General features: G+C 50.9%; 2 protein-coding genes across 2 annotated transcripts in view; one reads left to right on the top strand and one right to left on the bottom strand.

Annotated features, from left to right (window-relative positions):
- LOC142245472 (uncharacterized) overlaps positions 1-27701 on the top strand; it is a 361830-nt gene that overhangs the window by 64536 nt on the left and 269593 nt on the right.
- Positions 1-27701, bottom strand: part of LOC142245447 (uncharacterized) — a 72898-nt gene that overhangs the window by 15430 nt on the left and 29767 nt on the right. Inside the window, exon 2 of the mRNA XM_075318156.1 lies at positions 5314-5421. Within this exon, the coding sequence (XP_075174271.1) occupies positions 5314-5374 (61 nt within the window). The 5' untranslated portion in view covers positions 5375-5421. The remainder of the gene's footprint in view (positions 1-5313; positions 5422-27701) is intronic.

Below are 27701 nucleotides of genomic sequence, written 5' to 3'. Positions count from 1 at the left end.
CCACGACAGAGCATCAGTAAGTACAGAACGCCTGCTCCTATAAACTATCCCTTGTACCAACATTTTTAATCACTGGATTCTGGTCCCTATTGGCTTATATGGGGGACTGGAACCGGATTTTAAAAACCAGATAACACGAACTCGGCAGTCCCGGTTATCTGCGATAAAGAGAATTAGGACCCTGCTTCACCTTGTAGGTGCTCAGGAGAAAAGGAGGAAGTAGCAAAAAGTGAACTCCGGCACTCTACCCCAAAATAATGTCAAACAAAGTTCTGATTCAAAAGGGTTCTTTATTACATGAAAGTCCAAATTAATAAGCACAAATTCGATATTCGTTGTGGCCGGATGCTGTTGCCCATTCCTCATCATTTCATTTCAAAGGGACATACTATTTCCCAGTTGCGCTTTCAAGTGATAGATCATGTGGATGTCATCCGTAGGGGAGGCAACAGGGTTAGGCGATTACGTGAAGCAGAAGCTAGGTGGACACGACACAGGACTCTGATTTGTGGGATATCCACATTTCTCATATATGTGGTAATTTTGCCCCCCCCCCTCTCCCTCCTTCCCTTTATCCTTCCCCCTCCACCCCTTCTTTTGGACATTAATGAGACTTTTTACAGCTCTGTTCACTGATGATATAGGTTACCCATGTCATGTGATTCCTTTCTTCTTTAAAATTTCTAGGTATCCATTAATCTGGGAATACTTGTATTACTGATCCATGTATTCAGTGTATATACTGTTTAATTCTGAATATTGTTATTGATACAGTATCATGCTGGCGATAACACCCCTTTTCTTAATCTTCCTATATTATACATTTACTTGTAATAGGGGATTATATAGCAATGCACAATATCCATAGTATTTATATAATTCCAGCTGTGATCATGGAGATTATAACATGTATCTCTTTCTCTTTTCAGAATTACTGATCCCGCACTTTCCATGCACTACCCCCAGCTGCACGCATCCATGTGTCAAGGAATCCTGCAGTAATAGGAGTCCTTCACCTATAGTTCACTCCTTCTGGACCAGGAACGCCCCTCCTAGCGAGCATCATCCTCAGGACACACCTCCCTACACCCTTTTCCTTCCACACTAGCTCTTAGGCGGGCTTTGCACGCTGCGACATCGGTAACAATGTGTTACCGATGCTGCAGCGATAGTCCCGCCCCCGTCGCACGTTCGATATATAGTGAAAGCTGCCGTAGCGATTATTATCGCTACGGCAGCTTTACACGCACATACCTGCCGTGCGACGTCCCTCTGGCCGGCGACCCGCCTCCTTCCTTAGGGGGCGGGTCGTGCGGCGTCACAGTGACGTCACACGGCAGGCGGCCAATTAAAGTGGAGGGGCGGAGATGAGCAGGATGTAAACATCCCGCCCACCTCCGTCCTTCTCATTGCAGCCGGGAGGCAGGTAAGGTGAAGTTCCTCGCTCCTGCGGCTTCACACACAGCGATGTGTGCGGCCGCAGGAACGAGGAACTACATCGTACCTGTCGCTCCCCCGGCATTATGGAAATGTCGGAGGCTGCAGCGATGATACGATGACGACGATTTTGCGCTCGTTCATCGTATCATCTAGGATTTACACACTACGACATCACAAGTGACGCCGGATGTGCGTCACTTTCGATTTGACCCCACCGACATCGCACCTGCGATGTCGTAGTGTGCAAAGCCCGCCTTAGTCATGTTATTCGCAAACCGGAAGTGACATTACGGGAGGTCACGTGACACGTGGAGCGCAAACGTCATCTGCGCTTCATGTCTCCACTTCCTGATTCATGATTGCAGGAAGTGACATGGACACCATTGCCCCTTTAAAAACCTCACTAGCACTGGCGTTCACTCACCGCTATACACAGGGAGCCAGTCAGTCCTCTCCTTTCACACAGGTTCTGGTGAGTAGCTTGAAGATGCGATGCAGTGACTTACTGCTGGGTCTCATCATGTCTCTCCCCCTTTCTTTTCCTCCATGCAGTTCTTTACCCGTTACGGTTGTACCTTGTACCTTACCGTTATCCTGACAAGGTTTGTTATGGCCAGTTATTCTGGATGTCTACTGACATAGATAAGTATCTTCATCACTTGATTTTATCACGTTAGATTTTCTCTGGGACCTCTTTTGGACGTGCATCCCTGCACATATTGGCCTATACCCTCATGATATATGCGGATGTCTTCTCCCAGACTACTAGTCTGACGCCACAGAGGTATCCATAAGGGGCACTTTGCACACTACGACATCGCAGGTGCGATGTCGGTGGGGTCAAATTGAAAGTAACGCACATCTGGCATCGCAGGCGACATCGTAGTGTGTAAAACCTTTTTGATACGATTAACAAGCACAAAATCGTCGTAATCATATCATCGGTATAGCTTATCATAGGTATATGTTACGATGTTGTTCCTCGTTCCAGCGGCATCACACATCGCTGTGTGTGAAGCCGCAGGAGCGAGGAACATCTCCTACCTGCGTCCTGCGGCTCACGCCAGCTATGCGGAAAGAAGGAGGTGGGCGGGATGTTTACGTCCCGCTCATGTCCGCCCCTCCGCTTCTATTGGCCGCCTGCCGTGTGACGTCGCTATGACGCCGCACGACCCGCCCCCTTAATAAGCAGGCCAGAGCGACGTCGCAGGGCAGATGAGTGCATATGAAGCTGGCGTAGCGATAATGTTCGCTACGGCAGCTATCACTGGATATCGCAGCTGCGACGGGGGCGAGGACTATCGCGCTCGTCATCGCAAGCATCGGCTTGCGATGTTGTAATGTGCAAAGTGCCCCTAAGAGACGGACTCACTATTTGTAAATATTCGTGTCATCATGTATAACTCCTAAAGGGGGCTTTACATGCTACGATATCGTTAATGTTTTATCGTCGGGGTCACGTTGTTAGTGACGCACATCCGGCGTCATTAACGATATCCCAGTGTGTGATACTTACCAGCGACTTTGAGCGACCTAAAAAAATGTTGAAAATCGTTCACCGTGGAGAGGTCGTTCCAAAGTCAAAAATCGATAAGGGTTGTTTATTGATGTAGTTCGTCGCTCCTGCGGCAGCACACATCGCTATGTGTGACACCGCTGGAGCGAGGAACATTTCCTTACCTGCCGCCGGCCACAATGCGGAAGGAAGGAGGTGGGCGGGATGTTACGTGCCACTCATTTCCGCCCCTCCGCTTTGATTGGCCGGCCGCTTAGTGACGTTGCGGTGATGTCGCTGTCATGCCGAACGTCCCTCCCCCTTGAGGGAGGGATTGTTTGGCAGTCACAGCGACGACGACGACCAGGTAAGTGTGTGTGACGCTGCCGCAGCGATAATGTTCGCTACGGCAGCGATCACAAACAATCACACAAACGACGGGGGCGGGTGCTTTCGCGCTCGATATCGCTAGAAATTGCATGCGATATCGTAGCTTGTAAAGCCCCCTTTACTCTTTATCCTCCCTAGGTATTCACTCGGATATTTTCTCAGTATCCTAATACTAATCTTGAGGTCTACATTCATGCACAAGCTTTTTTTGCTCGTCTCCACATTTATTTAATATTTGATATACAGGTATGTCATTCTCACTGCAGCTTTAGTACTTCCACTATTTTAGTGAAACATATATCTTGCAACCACCTTTATTCCATCAGGATACAATGACATATTTCCCTTATCCCACATGAGAACTATCCCAAGTGACATATAATTTACCAGAGTATGTATCTTTATCCTCACATAGGCACATTATTGACGGATAGCCTCCCTCTTTTATGGCTTTTGTCCTATTAAATACTTTCATGTATATTTCTTATTTCTTATCTAATTTTCCCTATGAGGAGATATTGCCATGTACATCACCCCATATAGGGGAGGCACATACGATGACATACCCTACTCATGAATATGATCCCTTGTCAGTTGACCCTCTACTACTTACGGTGGATATGGGTACCCTTATCAACAATAGGATATGGAGATACACATGTTATTATTATATACCCTTATATGTGCCTGCCTCCTATGATCCTCCCATGCCTATGCATTTCCATGACTACTACTGATTGTCCTTTTACCCCGGTAGGTCCTCTACATACTGTAACATTCTGTAGATACAAGTCCCTTTGGGACTCACTGCGTTGCATCTTGGACCACTATCTCACCATTTCCTGCTGCTCACAGGTAATTCACTAAAACTGGCACTTTCTAGAACTTAGTCGTCTATATGATCCCGTCCCCTTTTAAAGACACTATGGCACTGGATGTCGCCTAGATACTGTCCTAAGTCATGACATGTTATTCAATAGCTTTTATAAAATGTTTCTCTCCTCTGAGTGGAGCTTCTTCCCGCTTTTTTTTCCTTTTGTTTCTTTATGTATGATTTGACCATATATTTTGGTTCTGTATTAATTTATGTTTTCACTTGTATTTAGATCAGTGTTTCTCAACTCCAGTCCTCAAGACCCACCAACAGATCATGTTTTCAGGTTTTCCTTGATATAAGACAGGGAATAATTTCATCACCTGTGCAGCCTTAAGGAAATCCTGATAGCCTGCTTGAGGAAAACCTGAAAACATGATCTGTTGGTGGGTCTTGAGGACTGGAGTTGAGAAACACTGATTTAGATAGTCCTTTGATGAAGACCATATTAGTCGAAACGTTTTGTTTGGACATCCTTTGTTTTGGACTTTCATGTAATAAAGAACCCTTTTGAATCAGAACTTTGTTTGACATTATTTTGCGGTAGAGTGCCGGAGTTCACTTTTTGACGGTTATCTGCGAGTCTGCCCATCACTAGTTGCAACCTTTTAAAGTGACACTGGTCAGAATTGAAAAAATTGCCCGGGTCATGAAGGTGAAAACAGGCGCGGGAGTGAAGGGGTTGAGTTTTGGGTAGGATAGGGCGCTGTGCAGACCAGGGCATTCCATCTGCCTAAACATGTAAAAGTCCTAAGAGATCCTACTTGTAGTTTCGGGTCAGTCCGTTCCCATACAGCCCTCTGGAGCGAGGAGTAAATTCCCCTCATGTGTCTGGCCTGTGCACTGGCTGAGCTCCAACTGTACTCTGACTAACACCTGAGGTAACGGCAGTTATGTACTAAGACTCCGCCCACAGCTATTCTGCCCAGATACAAGCCCTGTGGGAAGTTTAACCTTTGATGTGCCAGTGTACACCGCATACCTCATGTAAACAATGTAAACTACTGTTAATATTATAAAACCCTGTAGTAATCCCCGGCTCTGCAGCGCTACATCTGCTCCGGAGAATGAAGAGAATGTGACTCTGCTCTTATTTATATTGTGGGGCGATTACCTGTAGGATCCTCCTCTTTGCACCGCTCATCTCCCCACACATCGCTTTCTCCTTTCTCCATTATGGCTTCAGGATGAATCTTCTTCAGATTTTTCCAGGATTTCAAAACTGTGAAAATAATAATGTAAAAGTCACAGACAGAAGGAAATCTCACGTAGAAAGTTCCAGATGGACGCCCTGTCTGCATGCTAATGAGTGCGCAGTGTCAGAGGATGGTCACACTCACCTTTCCTCTGCCATCGCATCCGACGCTGGATTTCTGCTCAGTGTGCATTATCCCGGACTTCTGCTCACTATGAAGCCGGGTGTATGTGTCACGGCTTCAAACTGGTGCAGTGCACATGACTGAGATCTCAGGATCATCCGTACTAACCCGAAATCCAGTTTCGGAGGCGATGGCAGCGTGACCACAGGGGCATGCTAAAATGCTAAGGAGGCCGACTAGCAAGGGAACGCCCAGGGGACTAGTCATGGCCTCATTAGCATATAAAAAAAGATCTTTAGAAATACTTTTTCTAAACATCTCTTTATCTGTGCTAGTGTATACAGGGACGGTTAGGCAGGGATTAGCAATTCTGGGTGCATATTGCACCTGACAGGTTGCCTTTAAGGCGGGCTTTGCACACTACGACTTCGCAAGCCGATGCTTGCGATGCCAAGTGCGATATTCCCTGCCCCCGACGCAGCAGCGATATCTTGTGATTGCTGCCGTAGCGAACATTATCGCTACGGCAGCTTCACATGCACTCACCTACCCTGCGACGTCGCTCTGGCCGGCGACCCGCCTCCTTCCTAAGGGGGCGGGTTGTGTGGCGTCACAGCGACGTCAGGCGGCCAATAGAAGCGGAGATGAGCGGGACGAAAACATCCCGCCCACCTCCTTCCACATAGCCGGCGTGAGCTGCAGGACGCAGGTAGATGTTCCTCGCTCCTGCGGCTTCATACACAGCGATGTGTGCTGCCACAGGAACGAGGAACAACATCGTAAATTGGTCCTTCCCAAATTATGGAAATGACCGACACTACATCGATGATACGATTACGACGCATTTGCGCTCGTTAATTGTATCATAAAGGATTTACACACTATGATATCGACAGCGACGCCGGATGTGCGTCACTTTCAATTTGACCCCACCGACATCGCACCTGCGATGTCGTAGTGTGCAAAGCCCGCCTTAGAACAGAAGGCAGAACTTATTACATGGAGTCTAATATAATGAACACAGCCACAATGCTGAATGAATTCAAAAAGTAGATAACAATGTCAGTCAGTAAAACATTGCAAATAAGTTTCATAAAATAAAAGGAAACAAACCAGGAACCTAATACCCACTTTTGTGTATATGACTCGCCCACCCCAGGGCTATGGGACACCCGGTGCCGGACCGGACTAGTCCAGGGAGGATATTCAGCGGTGGCGGGGCCCGACTCCGTGACCCTGGTGGGAGTCAATTAAAATATGGCGGTGGTGTTGGGGGTGACTAAAGTTTATAATATTCGTGATGCCACCTGTGGTTTGCGGCTATGGAGCCGCCGCTGCTGTATGGGGCCTCCGGGGCTGGTGGAATGGCAGCTTGGATGGTCCTGCTCCCCACAGGTGGAGCGGTACCCCGGGGCAACTGTTGGTGTTTATAAGTGTCTATGGTGCGAAGTAAAGGAGGCAACACCAGGGGGTGCAGTTTCAAGTTGTTTACTCACAATTCCTGGTTATGGCGCGCAGGAGCCTTTGGACTGCTAGAACCGCCGTCAGGGACCTCCGCCGATCCCGGGTAGGTTCTGGGATAAAAGCCGGTGCACCCCTCTATGTGTTCCTTTCTTCAGCTGACTCCTTAAGCCTTGCCCTTGTTGGCTGAACCTGGCTCGGCCTCCACTACAGCCTCCGAGCTGGGGGCTTGCCTGTCGGTAGTTTACCCCCTTTCTAGAGGTTCTGCTGTGGGCTGTGGCCCGGGGAGCCTGCAGCTTCCCTGGGCCTCGGTTTTTACTTTTGGAGTTGACTTCACCTCCCCCAGTTTCTAGGGACCGTCCCCTGTGTGCAACTTGATCCCTCCACCGAGTCTTATTGTGGAACAGGCCACTAGCCTTAAAGCTTTCCGTGGCCCTGGAATCCCTTCTTTTCCATCTGTGGTGTCACCTGGACCTATCTGGGTCCCAGGGTCTTCACCAGGAAGCGTCTCCTTCTTGTTCTGTTTCTCTTTCAGGCTGCCTGCCTCCCGCAGACCTCCTCACTCCTCTCCTCTCCACTTCAACCTTCTCTCTCTCTCTCCACACTCTAACTGACTACACTTGACCTTCCTAATCTACTCTGCACTCTGTTGGCTCCTCCCACCTCCCCAGTTGCTAAACTACCACCCTGCGGGAGGAGGGATGGGTCTTACGGCCCCTCCCAGCATGCAGCATGGGAGGGTAGCTGCCACTGTCCCCTGTCCCTGTGTGTGCCTAACAATGGGTGTAGTGCAGATTTGCCTGTGAACCAGCGTTTACTCCTTTCCCTTACCCAGGATGGGACATCACACCTCTGGCTGAGATGCAATGTCTCTGTGGCGACGGAAGCCTCAGGGGCGCCACATATAGTATCCAGCGCCCGGGTGAGGGAGAAACCAGAACAAGTCTTCAATACGCTGAGGCCAAGAAATGACCAAAGTCTTAAGGGTGATTTACACGCTGCGACATCGCTTTCGATTGCTAGCGATGTTGCGAGCGTTAGCACCCGCCCCCGTCGTTGGTGCGATATGTGGTGATCGCTACCATAGCGAACATTATCGCTACGGCAGCGTCACACGCACATACCTGTTCTGTGATGTCGCTGTGCCCGCTGAACAATCCCTCCTTCAAGGGGGAGGTGCGTTCGGCGTCACAGCGACGTCACTAAATGGCCATCCAATAGCAGAGGGGGGGGCGGAGATGAGTAGCCGGAACATCCCACCCACCTCCTTCCTTCCTCATTGCCGGTGGACGCAGGTAAGGAGATGATCGTCGCTCCTGCGGTGTCATACATAGCGATGTGTGATGCCGCAGGAACGAGGAACAACCTGTGTAGAACATAAAAAAACACTTTATAATACTCAGCTAAACGGGCAGTGCGGAGCAGACTGGTTGAATGGGTGGCTCTGTTCTCCGGTTGTTGCGCCTCATCTTTTGGCCATCTTTGTCCTCCTTCTTCTGAAGCCTGCGTGCATGACGCATGTGTGACGCCCTGGTAAAACCAGGGTGTCACAGACCTGCAAAAATCCAACAAAGTGCAGGTCATTCTCCTCCTTGGTAACCTGATCCCACACTGGTGCAGCAGGACAGACACACACCCCCAGTGTAAGAGCTAAACAGAGCAGTGAGGGAGGGGCTGGTGCAGAGTGTGTGGGGAAAGCGAGAGGAGAGGAGCCCGGAGTTGTAGCTCCCGGGCTGCTACAGAAGCGTGCTCCAAAAGGGCCGGGACAGGCTAGTAGTGAGGAAGGGACTTGAGGTGACCGGGGCAGGGTAGTGGCCCGCCGGTCTTGGAAGAGATCCCGGATCACTGCAGGGGAGTGGACTCCCTGTTCCCAGCTGAGAAGGAAAGAAAGAGAAAGAGTGGAGAAAGAGGCACCTGGCTGCAGGGAAAGAACAGGGGCTGCTGCACCATGTGTGGGACTTACACACCCTCCGTACCGAAGGCTGCGGACTCCGGCAATTTCTGGTTAATTCCTGACTCTGTGTGAATTTTCTTGCAAAGCGAACTGTGAGTAACAACATTCCCCGGTCCAACCGGGTGCACAGCTCTCAGACGGTCTCCATCTCCTCCCTGCACCACCTCACTGGGGTCCCGGGACACCAACACCCTTCCCGTGGAGGGAAATCACCACCTTGCTGCCCACTGTCATCCCCGGAATCCGTTATCCGGCAGCGGCGGTGCTCCGTTACCTCACCGCACACCACGGGTGGCGTCACGGACAATCTCCCTTACCAAATCCCCTTCTTACTGTGGAGCCTGGGATCACAGACCGGGTCACACCACCGTGATACCCACAGAAGTGACCCCGTGGCCCGGATCTGAGTACCCCTTATCCCTGGGCGACACATTTTGGCGTCACGAACAGGTTCGAACCCATCCACTTACCAGTGGAAGTGCGCCTTGTCCCGTCCGTCAGCGGCGTCCCGCTGAAGAAAAATCCCGAAGTCCGCCATTTTAGCTGCCATTTTAGGCGCCAAAAACAACAGCTTGGTGCCTTCTTCCCCGAGCAGCGGGCACGAAAAAGAGGCTCCGCCCCCTGAAAACGCAGGTGGAAGCGAAGCTCCGGAGGACCGGAAGCAAAAGGAAAACTTTAAAAAGTTGCTAGAAGGACTGCTCCCGAGTACCAAGGGGGAGCAGTAGGAAGGAACTGCAGTTCATGTGACCAGGACTGTAAAGGCAGGGACGCCAGGACTTTGCCTAATTCCGTTCCTGGACAAGCGAGCCGCAAACCCAGATGACATCTTACCTGGCTCCGGCGGTCCGCCCGGCCGCCACGGTGATGACGTCGGCTCTGGCAGTCCGCCCGGTCGCAACGGTGATGACGTCGGCTCCGGCAGTCCGCCCGGCCGCTACGGTGATGATGTCGGCTCCGGCGGTCCGCCCGGCCACAACGGAGGTGGCACCCAATTGGAAGTCTGCCTCAGATGCGGCGCCTGCCGCTCCCAGGTACCCCGTCCTGGCTGTGGAGCAGCCGGAGTGCACCTGCAGAGAGGAGGAGCAGGCCACTGAGCAATGGGGCTCTCGGCAGTTAGTGAGGCTGGTTGAAGCCGGCGCCGAGGGCATCCGAGTGGGCCTGGCTCCTGAGCAGGAGGCAGAGCACGGAACCCGTGCCCCGTACTGTTAGTGGCAGCAGCAGCAGTGGTGGCGAAGCATGGACGGCTACCCGCAAGATTAAAGTTGACTGTTTTATGGACTATCACCCCCGTTGAGCGTCCTCAAGTTCCTGGAGGAGGCCATCTGCACAGCAGGTGGGGGGGGGGGGGGTGGCAGGATAGTTAAAGTTTTAGTAAACGTACCTCCTGATGTGGGAAGATGTATAGTTGTAATGTGTGCACTTTCTTTTTCCGGTTACAATAAATATTGGTGCCCAGAGAGCCCGAGGATAGGCTGTATTTTACCAAGGGGGTGTGTGACGCCCTGGCAAAACCAGGGTGTCACAGACCTGCAAAAATCCAACAAAGTGCAGGTCATTCTCCGCCTTGGTAACCTGATCCCACACTGGTGCAGCAGGACAGACACACCCCCCCAGTGTAAGAGCTAAACAGAGCAGCGAGGGATGGGCTGGTGCAGAGTGTGTGGGGAAAGCGAGAGGAGAGGAGCCCGGAGTTGTAGCTCCTGGGCTGCTACAGAAGCATGCTCCAAAAGGGCCGGGACAGGCTGGTAGTGAGGAAGGGACTTGAGGTGACCAGGGCAGGGTAGTGGCCCGCCGGTCTTGGCAAAGCGAACTGTGAGTAACAACATCCCCTGGTCCAACCGGGTGCACAGCTTTCAGACGGTCTCCATCTACTCCCTGCACCACCTCACCGGGGTCCCGGGACACCAACACCCTTCCCGTGGAGGGAAATCACCACCTTGCTGCCCACCGCCATCCCCGGGATCCATTATCCAGCAGCGGCGGTGCTCAGTTACCTCACCGCACACCACGGGTGGTGTCACGGACAATCTCCCTTACCAAATCCCCTTCTTACTGTGGAGCCTGGGATCACAGACCGGGTCACACCACCGTGATACCCACAGAAGTGACCCCGTGGCCCGGATCTGAGTACCCCTTATCCCTGGACGACACACATGCTATGTCATGCACACAGGCCGGCATTGAGGACCTGCGTAGGCGCACTGTGATTTGCCCTGAGCAGGGCAAATCAAAGTATTGTAGTGCGCCTGCGCAGGACCTAAATGCCGGCTAGTGTAGATGATGTAGGATGCATCATTCAACCAGGCTTCAGAAGAAGGAGGACAAAGATGGCCGAAAGAGGAGGCGCCAGTACTGGGGAACGGAGACACCCATTTGACCAGTCTGCACCGTACCGACTGTTTAGGTGAGTATCATAAAGTGATTTTTACATTCTACACAGGGACCTGGGCTCTTATATACAGCATGTTAGAACACTGTATATAAGAGCCCACTGGTGGTGGCAGCAGCTTATAGGCCCCAAATCTGGGCTCTGAGGGGCGTTGGTAAGAATACAAAAGATTAAGGGCCAAAGCTCCAAGACATAAGTTTTGCCAATGATCCTCCCACCCAAACAAAAAATGTGACACCACAGATAACACAGTGATACCACTCCAAGTACAGATAATGTAGTAGATGTTGTAAAAACATTTATTAAACAATTCATAACACTGTACATCTCAATAGCAGAACTTATAGATAGGAGGACATATAGATAACTGCTGACATAAGAGAAGTGTATTTGTGTGGAAAGTTCTAGTGGATTACATCATGCGTACAGCAGGACGTCTAAAAATGGACATTGACAGGTGCAGTTCAACACATAAATATCCTTCACAAGAGATGGGGAAGACCTGACTCGGAGGGGGATCGACGCTGCAGAAGGACACATGTTGGAACTGCAGTGTAAAGACTGAGGCCGGACCCATCCAGGATGAAGCATGGATAATGAAGAAACTTAAAGCTGCTTTACACGTTACAATTTATTGTGCGTTCGCACCCGCCCCCATCTATTTGTACGGCACGGGCATTTTCTTGCCCGTGTCGCACAAAGTCGTAACCCCCCGTCACACGTACTTACCTTCCAAACGACCTCGCTGTGGGCGGCGAACATCCACTTCCTGAAGGGGGAGGGACGTTCGTCGTCACTGCGACATCACACAGCGGCCGGCCAATAGAAGCGGAGGGGCAGAGATGAGCGGGACGTAAACATCCCGCCCACCTCCTTCCTTCCGCATTGCCGGCGGGACGCAGGTAAGCTGCAGTTCATCGTTCCCGGGGTGTCACATGGAGAAATGTGTGCTGCCTCGGGAACAATGAACAACCGGACGTTCGATTTTTAGAAAACGAGCGACGTGTCAATGATGAACGAGAAGGTGAGTATTTCTGCTCGTTCACCGTCGCACGTAGCTTTCACACGCTACGATATATCAAACGATGCCGGATGTGCGTCACTTACGACATGACCCCGATGACATATTGTTTGATATATCGCAGCGTGTAAAGCGGCCTTTAGGCTGGTTTCACACATCAGTTTTTTGGCATCAGGCACGATCCGGCGAAAAAACTGATGCGACGGATCTGGCGACAAAACGGATCTGTCGCATCAGTTTTTTTCCCTGCGTTACTTTAGTCTTTTGACAAATCCGTTGTGATACTGAGCATGCGCAGTTCAAAAAAACAGATTCGGCGCCGGATCCGGTTTTTGCCGCATTGCACCAGATACGGTATCCATAGGCTTTCATTGTAAATCACGGCGATACAGCGTAATACATTTTTCACCGGAGACAAAAAACGCTGCAAGCAGCGTTCCATCCGGCCGCCAAATCCGCTATTTGCGTCGGATCCGGCAAAAGCCGGATGCAACGTAAGGCCATGCAGCACAATCCGGCGCTAATACAAGTCTATTGGGAAAGAACGGATCCGGCGGCAACACACGCTGGACCCGTTCTTTCCGGTTTTTACCGGATTGTGCTGCACGGCAAAAACCGGATGTGTGGAACCAGCCTTACTTTACTAATTTAGTAGAGAAATGGACTATTATAATCTGAAGACAAACCATCACGTAAGCTAAAGTACAATACTAATTTTTCCTGTTCTGTAACTAATCTACATACAATGAACTCTTCTATTTTTTACTCTATATAAAATACATTTATTTTTACACTTTTGAAGTCTATCTTTTCTTGCACCTCATCACGTACTTGAAAAAAATAAATAAGGGACATTTATTTTTTACAGATGTCACTTGCAGTCCTATGTAACAACACATAAAACAGTAATAACTGTGAGTGAAGATAACGTAGTAGATGTCACCTACAGTCCTATGCAGACCCGGACTGACCATAGGGCAATTCTGGCAAATGCAGGATGGGCCGGTCCCTGTAACGGCCGGTGCCTGTACTGGGCCGCTGTATCTGCAGTCACCGCCGCACTCCTCAGCAGTGTGTGCATGCCAGGCACACTAGCTGCAGCAGAACCAGGAGGCAGCGCGCTGTGCTGTGCCGACCCTGTTGTGTGCTTCTGTGCCGGCCCGGCATGCACACACTGCTGAAGAGCACGGCAATGCCGGTGCCAGTGACCGCAGCTTCCTCCTTCCTATGCAAATGTATTTGCGTCTTTCAGACGTAAATACATTTGAGCAGTGCGCCGGGACTGGGCCCGGCCCCCGATGTGCAGCAACGTGATGAGATCAGCACCTTGCTGACGTCATCACAGTGCTGCGGGTGCCACACAGGAGACATCAGGAAGCGGTAAGCGCTCTATGGAGGAGCCGAAGATGGCATGTTTAATTAATGGGGATGAGTGGGGAGGGGCTGAGGACACATAACGATGAACATTTGTGAAGGAGCACAGCTTTGTGACAGGCAGAGGGGGAGTACTGTATTCCAAGGGAGGGGGAGGGCAGGAGTGTGTAGTGATGGGGTAGTGTAATTTGTGTGTGTAGTGGGTGATGGGGGGTGCATTGTATTATGTCTGGGGAGGGGGTAATGGAGGGTGTATTGTATTGTATGTGGGGGCAGGGGTAATGGATCGTGCAATGTATTGTGCGTGTGTGTGTCTGAGGCTAATGGGGGTGCATTGTATTGTATATGTGTGTGTGTATGTGTAAGCGTAATGGGGGTGCATTGTATATATGTGTGTGTGTGTGTGCGTGTGTGAGGGTAATGGGGGTGCATTGTATTGTATGTGTGTGTGTGGGGGGGAGGAGGGGTAATGGGGGTGCATTGTATTGTGTGTGTGTGAGGGTAATGGGGGTGCATGGTATTGTATGTGTGTGTGTGTGTGTGTGTGTGTATGTGGGGAGGGGTAATGGTGATGCATTATATTGTGTGTGTGTGTGTGTGTGTGTGTGAGGGTAATGGGGGTGCATTGTATTGTATGTGTGTGTGTGTGGGGAGGGGTAATGGGGGTGCATTGTATTGTATGTGTGCGTGTGTGCGTGTGTGTGTGTGTGTGTGTGGGGAGGGGTAATGGGGGTGCATTGTATTGTCTGTGTGCGTGTGTGTGTGTGTGTGGGGAGGGGTAATGGGGGTGCATTGTATTGTATGTGTGCGTGTGTGTGTGTGTGTGTGTGGGGAGGGGTAATGGGGGTGCATTGTATTGTATGTGTGCGTGTGTGTGTGTGTGTGTGGGGAGGGGTAATGGGGGTGCATTGTATTGTATGTGTGCGTGTGTGTGTGTGTGGGGAGGGGTAATGGGGGTGCATTGTATTGTATGTGTGCGTGTGTGTGTGTGTGTGGGGAGGGGTAATGGGGGTGCATTGTATTGTGTGTGTGTGGGGGGAGGGGTAATGGGGGTGCATTGTATTGTATGTGTGTGTGTGTGTGGGGGGGGGGGGGAGGGGTAATGGGGGTGCATTGTATTGTATGTGTATGTGGGGAGGGATAATGGGGGTGCATTGTATTGTGTGTGTGTGGGGGGGGGGAGGGGTAATTGGGGTGCATTGTATTGTGTGTGTGTGTATGGGGGGGGGGGGGAGGGGCGTGGAGTCATTAATCGAGGACTAATTAGTGTGAAATCAGTGATATTAGTCCTGGACCTGTCCGCACAGGTACAATCCCCTGTAGTGACTGCAGCGCTTGTAGAGTGATTAGGACACAGGTATGTGGCGAAACAATCCATAAATCAGGGAAGCAAAGAGCAGAAAATACATCAAGGTCTGTTACACACGGCAAAAATGTGTCACATAGTGCCATACAGTACTCACATAGTGCCATACAGTACTCACATAATGCCATACAGTACTCACATAGTGGCACACAGTACTCACATAATGCCATACAGAACTCAGATAGTGCCATACAGTACTCACATAGTGCAATACAGCACTCACATAGTGCCATACAGTACTCACATAATGCCATACAGTACTCACATAATGCCATACAGCACTCATATAGTGCCATACAGTACTCACATAATGCCATACAGTACTCATAGTGCCATACAGTGTCACATAGTGCCATACAGTGTCACATAGTGCCATACAGTACTCACATAATGCCATACAATGTCACATAGCGCCATACAGTGTGACAAAGTGATACAGATCCAATAGTGCCATACAGTGTCACATATTTCCATACAGTGTTACATAGCGCCATATAGTGTGACAGAGTGATACAGTGTCACATAATGCCATACAGAGTTACATAGCGCCATACAGTACTCACATATACAAGTGCAGAAATATTACACATTCACCACGCGAAAAGTGTGCCTGTGTACCGCCAAATGCTAGCGCTGAATTTTAGTCCCAGTCCAGCCCTGGTCCTATGCCACACAACAGATAACACAGTGATGTTATTTGCAGTCCTATGTAAAACCTCATAAGGAGAAGGAAAATAAACCGGGCACTAAAGCCTCCAGCTGGTGATTAGCGCAGAGTATGTCAACGAAAACGCCTGTCAGCAAGGCAGGAAAAATAGTCTAGCACAGCACTGCTAAGGCTGGAGTCACACTTGCGAGAGACTCGCGCGAGTCTCACATCGCATCACCCGGCATGGCCACACACTCTCCTGACAGGAGCCGGTCAGCTGCATGTATTTCTATGCAGCTGAGATGCTCCTGTCAGGAGAGCTGAAGGCCATGTCGGGTGATGTGTTGCAAGACTTGCAAGAGTCTCTCACAAGTGTGACTCCGGCCTAACTGGGGAGTTCCATGCCAAAAGTCAAAGAAGCATGTAAACTGAGCAATAGAAAAACGGAGGGCACTCACCGTACATAAGCAGTAAAAAACTTTCACTTTATTGATTGTCAACCCTTGTTCATCAGGTTCAGAGAGCACTTGAACTCCCTGAACACAGGGATCGGTGCTCCCCGGCTGATTGAACACGTGCGAGAAAAACATTCTGGAGATAAAAATTCTTTAATGTTTGCTGGTTTGGAGAGAGTCGTTCCCGCAGCTGCAGGGGGTGATACCCATACATTGTTATTGCGGCAGGAATCAAGGTGGATTATAAAAACATGCATCGGGGCCACTTGGTCTTAACAATAAAAATGACATGCTTGTCTTTTTATAAAAAAAATAAATACATTTTGTCTTCTGTTTTCTGTGATTTTTTTTCTGCGAATTTTCTACGAGAAAAATTTTTCAATTACTGCTAATTGTGGTATTCTGTTAAATTTGGTTTTGTATTTCTCTAGATTTGTTTAGTATGTTACTAATGAGATTTTAAATACACTGATGTCATTCCTTTGTTCACTCCCCTTAAAAGAGGGAGGAACTGACATATCCACTAGGGACTTGTGAAAGTGCCCGTTACTGGTGCGAAACAGCTGTCGTCTGTGTGGGGTTAGTCCCTCTCCCCTCTGTCCTGTATTTTATGCCTATGTCAGGTTTCCAGGTTTTCCAGTTCTCTTTTGAATGAGCTTGCCCTCAGTTAACATGGAGTTTAAGGTTCTGTTGCCCTACTTCCTGTCCAGCTGCTTAAAAGGCCGCCTCTCAGCCCAGTCCAGTGCCTGAGTATACTGCTTGCTGTGTGCTCCTGCTTTGCTGTTTCTACTTCCTGATTGCCTTGGATTCTCCTGAAACTCTACCGACCGACTCTGGACCATACCCGGTTTTCTTCAAGCTGTGCCCGGACTCCGTCTGCCGTCTTTGATCAGCACTCTGCCCGGTTCGTAACCACTCTGGACAATCATCCCGTACGGACACTCCTGGACTATACCACTTGCCCCTTGTGTACCGGCTGCCGCACATTTAGGCCTTCCGGGGTTGATTGCCGGACAGTCCCTGTACAGGGGTTCGCTCTGGTGGTCTCCCTGGGGGAGTCCGGTGCGTGGCCCCGGGAATCCCCTTCGCTCCGTTTTGTGTGTTGTTTTACTGTGTTTATTCCCGTTGTGTATCTACCGTGGTGACGTATTATATAACATCTTGTACCAAGAACTCGTCTCTGTTGTCATTGCCCTAACGCAATCGAAATCCTCAGAACATACAGTAGTATTACATTATACTCAGGCCATAAGAGGATTTCGCTGGGGCAATGACTGAGACACGAGTAGATCAGCTCTTTTCCATGATCAACTCCTTGCAGCAGGAGATGGAGGCGGTGCAAACTAAACTCAGAGATGTGGAGGCACAGCTGGGCCATGATCACCAGGTACTGGGTCCGGCTATTCAGGATTTGCAAGTCAGAGTGGAGGCTCAGGAAGCCGTCCCCACTACGTCCGTATCAGCTGCCGGTATGCCTAGGTTACCCCCATTCCGTTTCAATGGTGATCGTAGTCAGTTTCGTGGATTTGTGAACCAATGTATACTGTTTTTTGATGTACATGCTGATTATTACCGTTCTGACCGGTCCAAAGTGTTATGTATAATCATGTTATTAACCTCACGAGCACTGGCTTGGGCTAATCCTATGATAGAGAATCGGGACATCCGTTTAAATCACCTGGATGACTTTCTGAACGCAATGGCGCAAATGTTTGATGATCCGAATCGCCGTGCTACCGCTGAATCGGCTCTCCTTTCCTTACGTCAGGGAAAGCGTTCTGTCGTTGAATACGCCACTGAGTTCAAGAGGTTAGTGGTAGACACCGACTGGGGAAACAATGCATTATTATCTGTATTCAGAAAAGGCTTGTCCGGTACCATCAAGGACGAGTTAGCTCGTTCCGAATCTCCAGGGGATTTTGAACTGTTTCTCCAGCACTGTGTGCGTATTGATACCCGCTTGACGGAGCGTAGACAGGAAAAATGGGCAGCTGTAAACCGTGTAAACAACTTTGCGTTTCCTTCTAGAGAACCCGCTCTCAGGACACCACGGGAGGCCGAGGACGTTCCTATGCAAGTGGACTCTCTGCAAAAGCGAGAGACCAACGAACGTCGCGAACACCGGCTCCGTGAGCGTTTGTGTTTCTATTGCGGTCAATCGGATCATTTCTTGATCGACTGCCCGAAACGTCCGAATCGCCCAAATAAGGTATTGGCAGCCATGGCAGAGTGTGACAACACGGACGCAGAGTCCGATATCTCTGAGGCAAGTGGGCACTTGGATGCGGTATTTCCCTTGACTGTAATGTCAACCTCACCGAAGGACTCAGAAGGGAAATATACCCATTGCTCGCTCCCCATTCAGATCCGGTGGGAGGGGCATCTAATACCTACCTCTGCAATGATAGATTCTGGGGCAGGGGGAAATTTCATGGACTCCTCTTTTGCCAGGAAACACGGTATCCGGACTCAGCAAAGATCCTCACCGGTTACCATGGAGACAGTAGACGGATCTCCGTTAAGCTCTGGACCAGTGGATCGGGAAACAGTACCGCTAGAATGCGTGATGAAGCCAGGTCAGCAGGAGACCCTTGTTTTCATGATAATTTCTTCTCCTCATTTTCCGATTATTTTAGGTATTCCGTGGCTACGGTCTACGAATCCGGTCATCGATTGGGAAACTAAGGAAATAACCTTCCCACCGCAGAGTGGTCCGACCATTAGTCCAACTGTTCCGGTTCCAGTAACACCGAATGCGGAGGGCACTGTACAGGTACCTGTTCTACCCCCGGTTTATGATGACTTTGCTGACATATGCGACAAAAGAAAAGCCGATCGGCTTCCCCCGCATAGACCGTATGATTGCCCCATAGACTTACTTCCAGGGGCGGAGATTCCGTTTGGCCATGTCTACCCGTTGGCGGCACCTGAGCTAGAAGCACTAAAAGAATACATTGATGAGAGCCTAGCCAAGGGATTTATTCGCCCGTCTACCTCACCAGCAGGGGCACCCATCTTTTTCGTGAAAAAGAAAGAGGGGACTCTGAGACCCTGTATTGACTACCGGGAACTGAATAAAATAACCATCCGGAACCGGTATCCGTTACCGTTGATTCCTGAGCTATTGGAGAGGGTCCAACAGGCAAAAATATTCACCAAATTGGATCTCCGTGGGGCATATAATCTACTTCGCATACGTCCCGGAGATGAGTGGAAGACCGCGTTCCGATGTCGGTATGGACATTTTGAGTACCTAGTGATGCCTTTTGGACTTTGTAACGCTCCCGCGGCTTTCCAACATCTAGTTAACGATATTTTTAGGGATATCATGGACCAATTCATGGTGATTTATCTGGACGATATCCTAATCTTTTCTGATTCCTTACGGGAACACCAGGAGCACGTCAAGACCGTACTTACCCGGCTGAGGGAAAATCACCTGTACATTAAACTGGAGAAATGCGAATTCCATTGCTCACAGATACAATTCTTAGGGTATGTCATCTCTCCTCAGGGACTGAACATGGAGTCTGGCAAGATACAAGCAATTCTGGACTGGCCGGAACCGGGTAACGTCAAAGAGGTACAACGCTTTGTCGGTTTTGCCAACTTTTACCGACGTTTTATCCGTAATTTTTCAGAAATCGTTCGTCCCATCACTCTGTTAACCAAGAAAGGACAGAAGTTTGTGTGGTCCGCCCAGGCCCAGGAAGCCTTCCATCGTCTCAAGGTTTGTTTTACCTCAGCGCCTATATTGGTACATCCGAATCCCGCACTTCCCTTTATCGTGGAAGTCGACGCTTCCGACTACGCATTAGGGGCCATCCTTTCTCAAAGGACTGGGGACAAGAGTCTCTTACATCCGTGTGCTTTCTTTTCCCGCCGGTTGTCCCCTGCAGAAAGGAACTATGACATTGCGGACAAGGAATTGTTAGCGATTATTTCCGCTTTCAAGGAATGGAGACACCACTTACAGGGAGCCGCGCAGCAAGTGATAGTACTCACAGATCATCGTAATCTGGAATTTCTTAAGTCTGCCAGGTGCCTGTCTCCACGGCAAGCCCGTTGGAGCCTATTTCTTAACCAATTCAATTTTGTCGTTACATACCGTCCAGGTTCACGTAATGGGAAAGCTGATGCCTTGTCCCGAATCCACGCCGTGGACTCCGTGCCTGGAACCCCGTCTCAGACCGTGTTATCGGATGCCAATTTCGTTGGAGTAATCCAGGACCAGGACTTGTGGAAGGACATCAAGCTGGCCTATGATGGTGACGTATTTCTTGCTGCCCCCCCGAATGATGTAACTCTTGTTCTTCGGAATGGTGTGTGGTTGAGAGAGCGACGCATTTATGTCCCGGAGGCCGTAAGACTTCGGGTTCTCAAGTTGGTCCATGACTCCGTGTTGGCTGGTCATAGGGGGGTACAGAAGACGCAGGAATTTCTGAGCCGTTTTTTCTGGTGGCCTACCTGTCTAAAGGATGTAAAGGACTATGTCCACTCATGCGTGGTTTGTGCCCGGTGCAAGGTCCCTCGTGTGGCTCCTACGGGACTCCTCCAACCGTTACCCGTGCCATCTCGCCCTTGGGGGTCTATCTCCATGGATTTTATTGTGGAGTTGCCAGTCTCAGGCGGGCACAATACCATCTTAGTGGTGGTGGATCGATTGACTAAAGCTGCTCACTTCATTCCGTGTACCGGTCTTCCCTCAGCCGCAGAGACAGTGGATTTGGTTATCCAGAACGTATTCCGATTGCATGGGGTACCAGACGAGATCATCTCTGACCGGGGCGTGCAGTTCACGTCTAGGTTCTGGAAGGGCTTTTGTACGGCACTCCAGATTGATGTCTGTTTGTCTTCTGCATACCATCCTCAGACAAATGGGCAAACCGAACGGACGAATCAAACCCTGGAACAATACCTTCGATGTTATGTCAGCCATCTCCAAGACGATTGGTTGAAGATGCTTCCGTTGGCGGAGTTCTCCTATAACAACACTCAGAGCAGCTCCACTAAGGTAACGCCCTTTTTTGCTAACTTGGGTTATCATCCGAATGTTTTGCCTAGGTCACCGGTTGCGGTTTCGGTGCCGGCGGTGGAGGACAGATTGACAGAGCTTCGACAGAATCTGGAGGTTCTAAAGGACACTGTGGCTACGGCCCAGGAGCGTTACAAGAGGTCGGCAGACACTCACCGGAAACCGGCACCCATGTACAAGGTAGGGGACTCTGTATGGTTATCCACCAAAAACCTGAGATTGGGTGTTCCTTCGCAGAAGCTGGGACAAAAATTCATCGGTCCGTTTAAGATCACCGGGATCGTGAGCCCTGTGGCCTGTCGGCTACGGTTGCCGCACCATCTAAAGGTACACCCGGTCTTTCATGTGTCTCTCCTCAAACCTGTCTCCCCTAATACGTTTCGTGGTCGTGTTGTGCCTCCTCCTCCGCCTGTGATGGTCGACGGCGAGGAGCAGTTCGTGGTTGAGGACATTATTGACTCCCGGCTCCATCGTCGTCGGCTTCAATATCTGGTACGTTGGCAGGGGTACGCCCCCGAGGACGATTCCTGGGAACCGGTGGGTAACATTCGGGCACCCCGGAAGATCGCTCAGTTTCATCGACGGTTCCCGGACAAGCCGGGCCCTGATCCGTCCTGAGGCCGTCTCTGGGGGGGGGGAGTAATGTCAGGTTTCCAGGTTTTCCAGTTCTCTTTTGAATGAGCTTGCCCTCAGTTAACATGGAGTTTAAGGTTCTGTTGCCCTACTTCCTGTCCAGCTGCTTAAAAGGCCGCCTCTCAGCCCAGTCCAGTGCCTGAGTATACTGCTTGCTGTGTGCTCCTGCTTTGCTGTTTCTACTTCCTGATTGCCTTGGATTCTCCTGAAACTCTACCGACCGACTCTGGACCATACCCGGTTTTCTTCAAGCTGTGCCCGGACTCCGTCTGCCGTCTTTGATCAGCACTCTGCCCGGTTCGTAACCACTCTGGACAATCATCCCGTACGGACACTCCTGGACTATACCACTTGCCCCTTGTGTACCGGCTGCCGCACATTTAGGCCTTCCGGGGTTGATTGCCGGACAGTCCCTGTACAGGGGTTCGCTCTGGTGGTCTCCCTGGGGGAGTCCGGTGCGTGGCCCCGGGAATCCCCTTCGCTCCGTTTTGTGTGTTGTTTTACTGTGTTTATTCCCGTTGTGTATCTACCGTGGTGACGTATTATATAACATCTTGTACCAAGAACTCGTCTCTGTTGTCATTGCCCTAACGCAATCGAAATCCTCAGAACATACAGTAGTATTACAGCCTACTCCTGACAATCAATAAAGTGAAAGTTTTTTACTGCTTACAGGGCCACCACTAGGAATTTCAGGGCCCCATACTGGCAAAAGTTTTAGGCCCCCTTGAGTCTCCGCCCATGCTCCACCCCTCAAACCTTCCACACTCTTAACGCCATGCTTGGAAAAACGTGTATAATACATATATATATATATATATATATATATATATATATATATATATATATTGTGAGACTGTGACCGGGGTTATCTATGACGGCCGGTATGTCTCGCCCCGGTTGTGCTCACTCCATGATAGAAAGTAAATCCACTCTAGGGTTAATGCTGTTTCCCTACAGGCTGAAGGAAGGGTTAAATGGAAACAGGAACGAGGGGCAGGTGTGCCGGGTGTGAGGGAGTGAACAGAACTCCCTGAGTTCTCTGCTGGAGAGACATGTATATTGCTGTGGACTTTTGTTTGGACATTAAACACCGTGTGCTGTGAACCTTAATGCCTGGATCCAGTGTCTTCTGCTGCGCAGCCGACCGCGCTACCTCACATATGGTGGAGAATGCGGGCATGCCAGCCCGGTGAGGTGTAACTTCCTTTTCTGGTGACCCGGTAGCACATGTCCTGGATTCAAGCAGCTATACTACGGCCCAAACCCAGCGACGCTATGGAGGACATACTAAAGCATTTGGCTCAGGCTAATGCACAGCAACAACAGGTGAATACCCACCTGCTCCGGACGTTGGAGCAACAGCAGCAACAAGCTGATGCACAGCAGCAACAGCACCAGCAATCCTTGAAATTGCAGGAAAAAAGGCACCAAGAACAGATGGTTCTCCTGGCCAAGTCAATCCGTGCCGGACCGGCAGCAACAACCCCGGGATCGGGTGACGACGGCAGCGTCTGGAAAGCGGTGAGACAATCATTACAAAAGATGACCCCGGGGGATGATGTGGAAGCGTTCCTGGCAGTGTTTGAGCGGGTGGCCGAGCGGGAAAAGCTGCCGACCCCCCAGTGGGCTGAGGTATTGTTGCCCTATCTGACGGGGGAACCCCAAAAAGCGTACCTGGACCTCTGTACCGAGGACGCCATTGACTATGTGACCCTGAATGCCGAAATACTGGCTCGGTTGGGGGTGAATACCTATGTACGGGCTCAGCGGGTAAGTCAGTGGTTCTATGAGGAAGCCAAACCCGTACGCTCCCAGGCCTATGACTTATTACATCTTGTAAAAAAGTGGTTGCAGCCTGACACTCTGAGCCCGGCGCAAATGGTGGAAAGGGTAGTAGTGGATCGTTTTGTGCGCACTTTACCCGTCACCGTTCAACGGTGGGTAGGACAGGGTGACCCGAGTACCCTGGACCAATTAGTGTCCCTGGTAGAGCGGCATGTGGCTACGCAGGACTTGATACGGGACACTGAGACTTTGCGTACTGCCCGTCGGTCCGGCCCCTCCAAGCCTAGGGCCAAGGACCCACCGCTGACAACGGTACAGGAGTCCGCTACCGTCCCGGCTGAGGCCGCGCCCGCCGTTCCTGAGGTCCGGAAGGCTCTGTACCCTAAAAGACAACTTGTCAAGGGGGTTTCCTTCCCTATTAGATGTTGGCGGTGCCAGCGGGTGGGACATATGGAAGCCCAGTGTCCACTGACCACGGAGCCCATGGATTGTGGGATTACCCGGCGGGGTTCAATGTATGCTCAGGTGGTGTGTACCGCTGACCTGGTTCCCCCAGAGACTGAGCCCCACTTGTGCCAAATACAGGTGAATGGATGTCCGGTTACAGGATTGTTGGATTCCGGAAGCTTAGTGACCCTTGTGCGATCCACCTTGAGGGCTAAAGTAAAGTCCACAGGACGTACCGTGGGGGTGGTTTGCATACATGGGGACCGCCGAGACTATCCCACGGGGATTGTCACCATCACAGCACCTTGCGGTCAGGTGCAACATGAAGTGGGACTTCTGAACACTCTTCCTTATGACGTGATCCTAGGAAGGGATCTGCCCTATTTTTGGACTTTATGGAGGGGACCCCCTAAGTCCCCTCAGGTATTGGTCAGTCCGGGACCTGAGCCCTACAATCCTGAATCTGGGACGCCTGCCGTAGGGGTCACCATGATAGGGACAGAGTGTGAACCCGATAGGTCACCCCTAGAGGTATTGGCAGGAGAGGCTGAAATGGTCGAGCCCATCCCGGAGTTGGAGGCATCCCCGGATACGTTTGGGACAGCCCAACTCCAGGACCCTACATTAATACATGCCCGGAATCGGGTGATAGTAATTGACGGGGTGGCACAGCTGCCCGGTGCCCAGGTAAGGTACCCCCATTTCGCTCTCAAGCAGGATTTACTCTACAGGGTAGATGAAATACGGGGCGTGGGGGTAGAGCAGTTGGTGGTGCCCCAGCCGTATCGCCGGCGGGTCCTCGACTTGGCTCATAAACACCTGATGAGTGGTCACCTAGGGGTCAAGAAAACGCAGGAGCGAATATTGCAAAGGTTTTATTGGCCCGGGGTCTTTGGAGAGGTAAAACGGTTCTGCGAAACCTGCCCGGAGTGTCAGCTTACCGCACCCCTGGCACACTTTCGCAGTCCGTTGCTACCGTTACCCATTATAGAAGTCCCTTTTGAACGGATAGGAATGGATCTGGTGGGGCCCCTCGTAAAGTCTGCTCGAGGGCACCAACACATCCTAGTGATCGTTGACTATGCCACCCGGTATCCCGAGGCGATACCTCTCAGACATACTGCAGCAAAGCTTATAGCTCGGGAGTTGTTTGCTGTGTTCTGCCGGGTGGGGTTGCCCAAGGAGATCCTTACGGATCAGGGGACCCCATTCATGTCTAAAGTGACCAAAGAGCTATGCCGGCTACTCCAGATCAAGCAGTTGCGTACGTCTGTGTATCATCCTCAGACGGATGGGTTAGTAGAACGATTCAATAAAACCCTGAAAACCATGCTAAAAAGGGTGATCTCCAAAGACGGGAAAGACTGGGATATGATGCTTCCCTATTTGATGTTTGCCATCCGAGAGGTGCCACAGGCATCCACGGGGTTTTCGCCTTTTGAGTTGTTATACGGGCGACATCCCCGAGGATTGTTGGACCTGGCAAAGGAAACATGGGAGCAAGAGCCCACCCCCCATAAAAGTGTGATTGAACACATTTTAGGAATGCAGAACCGCATAAGCGCGGTCATGCCAATTGTGAAGGAGCATTTACAGGAGGCTCAGGCCGCGCAAAGCGGCCGCTACAATAGACAAGCCACCGTGCGGACCTTTAAACCCGGGGATCGGGTGTTGGTATTAATCCCCACGGCGGAGAGTAAATTCCTGGCTCAGTGGCAAGGCCCCTACGAGATAAAGGAAAGAGTCGGGGTGGTCAACTATAAAGTATTGCAGCCCGGTAGGCGGAAACCTGAACAAATATACCATGTCAACCTATTAAAACCGTGGCAGGAACGGGAAAGCTTGATGGTCGAGTTTCCCCCATCTCCCTCCTCTTCGGGTCGTTCACTCCCGGCTTCAGCGACCTCCGGAGAGGACGAACCGGAAGTAAGGATCGGAGAAGCCCTCACCAAGCAACAGAGGCGAGAGGCCAGACGGCTGGTTCAGCAGAACCCCGATGTCTTCTCCGAGTTGCCGGGTAGGACCAGTCTGATACGACATGACATTGTCACCGAGCCCCACCTGAAGGTACGCCTGAAGTCATACCGCGTGCCGGAGGCTCGAAGACAAGCCATATCAGAGGAAGTGAAGACAATGCTACGCCTGGGGGTCATCGAAAAATCCCGGAGTGAATGGGCTAGTCCCATTGTCCTAATACCAAAACCCGATGGCTCCTTAAGGTTCTGCAATGACTTCCGGAGATTGAACGAAATATCCAAGTTCGATCTCTACCCCATGCCCCGGGTGGATGAGCTGATTGATAGGCTGGGACAGGCACGATATTTTACCACGCTCAACCTGACCAAGGGGTACTGGCAGGTGCCACTGACGGAGTCCGCCAAGGAGAAAACCGCTTTTGTTACGCCGGAGGGTCTCTTCCACTATGTTGTCTTGCCTTTTGGGTTACATGGCGCTCCGGCCACGTTCCAGAGGTTGATGGACTTGGTGCTGGAACCCCACCAGGCGTATGCATCAGCGTACCTTGATGACATCATTATTTACAGCTCCGATTGGCAGACCCACTTGGAACAGGTACAAGCGGTGGTGGACGCGCTTCGAACAGCCGGATTGACAGCCAATCAAGCCAAGAAATGTGCGTTGGGACTCACGGAAGCCCGCTACTTGGGCTATGTGATAGGCCAAGGAGTGATTAAGCCCCAAATTAACAAGGTTGAGGCGATCCAGAAGTGGCCTAGACCCCTGACCACGAAGCAGGTTAGGGCCTTCCTGGGTATCGTGGGGTACTACAGGAGGTTTGTCAAAGATTTTGCGGGACTATCAGCCCCCTTGACGGACCTTCTCAAAGGCAAGAAGTCCGTCATGGTGCGCTGGACTCCGCAGGCCGAGGACTCCTTCCGGGCCTTGAAGGGGGTCCTGTGCGGACAGCCCGTTCTTGTCAACCCTGATTTCCGGAAGGAGTTTATAGTGCAGACTGACGCCTCTGAGGTCGGCCTGGGGGCAGTGCTGTCTCAGGTGGTTCAGGGGGAGGAACACCCCGTCACCTTCTTGAGTAGGAAGCTCACCCCTCCCGAGAGGAATTATAGCGTAGTGGAGAAGGAGTGCCTGGCGATCAAGTGGGCCTTGGAGTCCCTACGCTATTACCTGCTGGGACGGCAGTTTCGCTTGGTGACGGATCACTCTCCGCTGGTCTGGATGAGGTCCGCCAAGGAACGGAATGCCCGGGTTACCCGGTGGATCCTCTCTCTGCAGAACTTCCGGTTTACGGTTGAACACCGGGCCGGTAGGTTGCAGGGCAACGCCGATGCCTTGTCCCGCGGCCCGTGTTTGATGGCAGGAGTTCAACCCCGCTCACTTGAACTGAGGGGGGGGTGTGTGAGACTGTGACCGGGGTTATCTATGACGGCCGGTATGTCTCGCCCCGGTTGTGCTCACTCCATGATAGAAAGTAAATCCACTCTAGGGTTAATGCTGTTTCCCTACAGGCTGAAGGAAGGGTTAAATGGAAACAGGAACGAGGGGCAGGTGTGCCGGGTGTGAGGAAGTGAACAGAACTCCCTGAGTTCTCTGCTGGAGAGACATGTATATTGCTGTGGACTTTTGTTTGGACATTA

The sequence above is a fragment of the Anomaloglossus baeobatrachus genome, chromosome 7 (assembly GCF_048569485.1).
Source record: "Anomaloglossus baeobatrachus isolate aAnoBae1 chromosome 7, aAnoBae1.hap1, whole genome shotgun sequence".
NCBI lineage: Eukaryota > Metazoa > Chordata > Amphibia > Anura > Aromobatidae > Anomaloglossus > Anomaloglossus baeobatrachus.
This window is presented reverse-complemented; position numbering and strand designations above follow the sequence as displayed.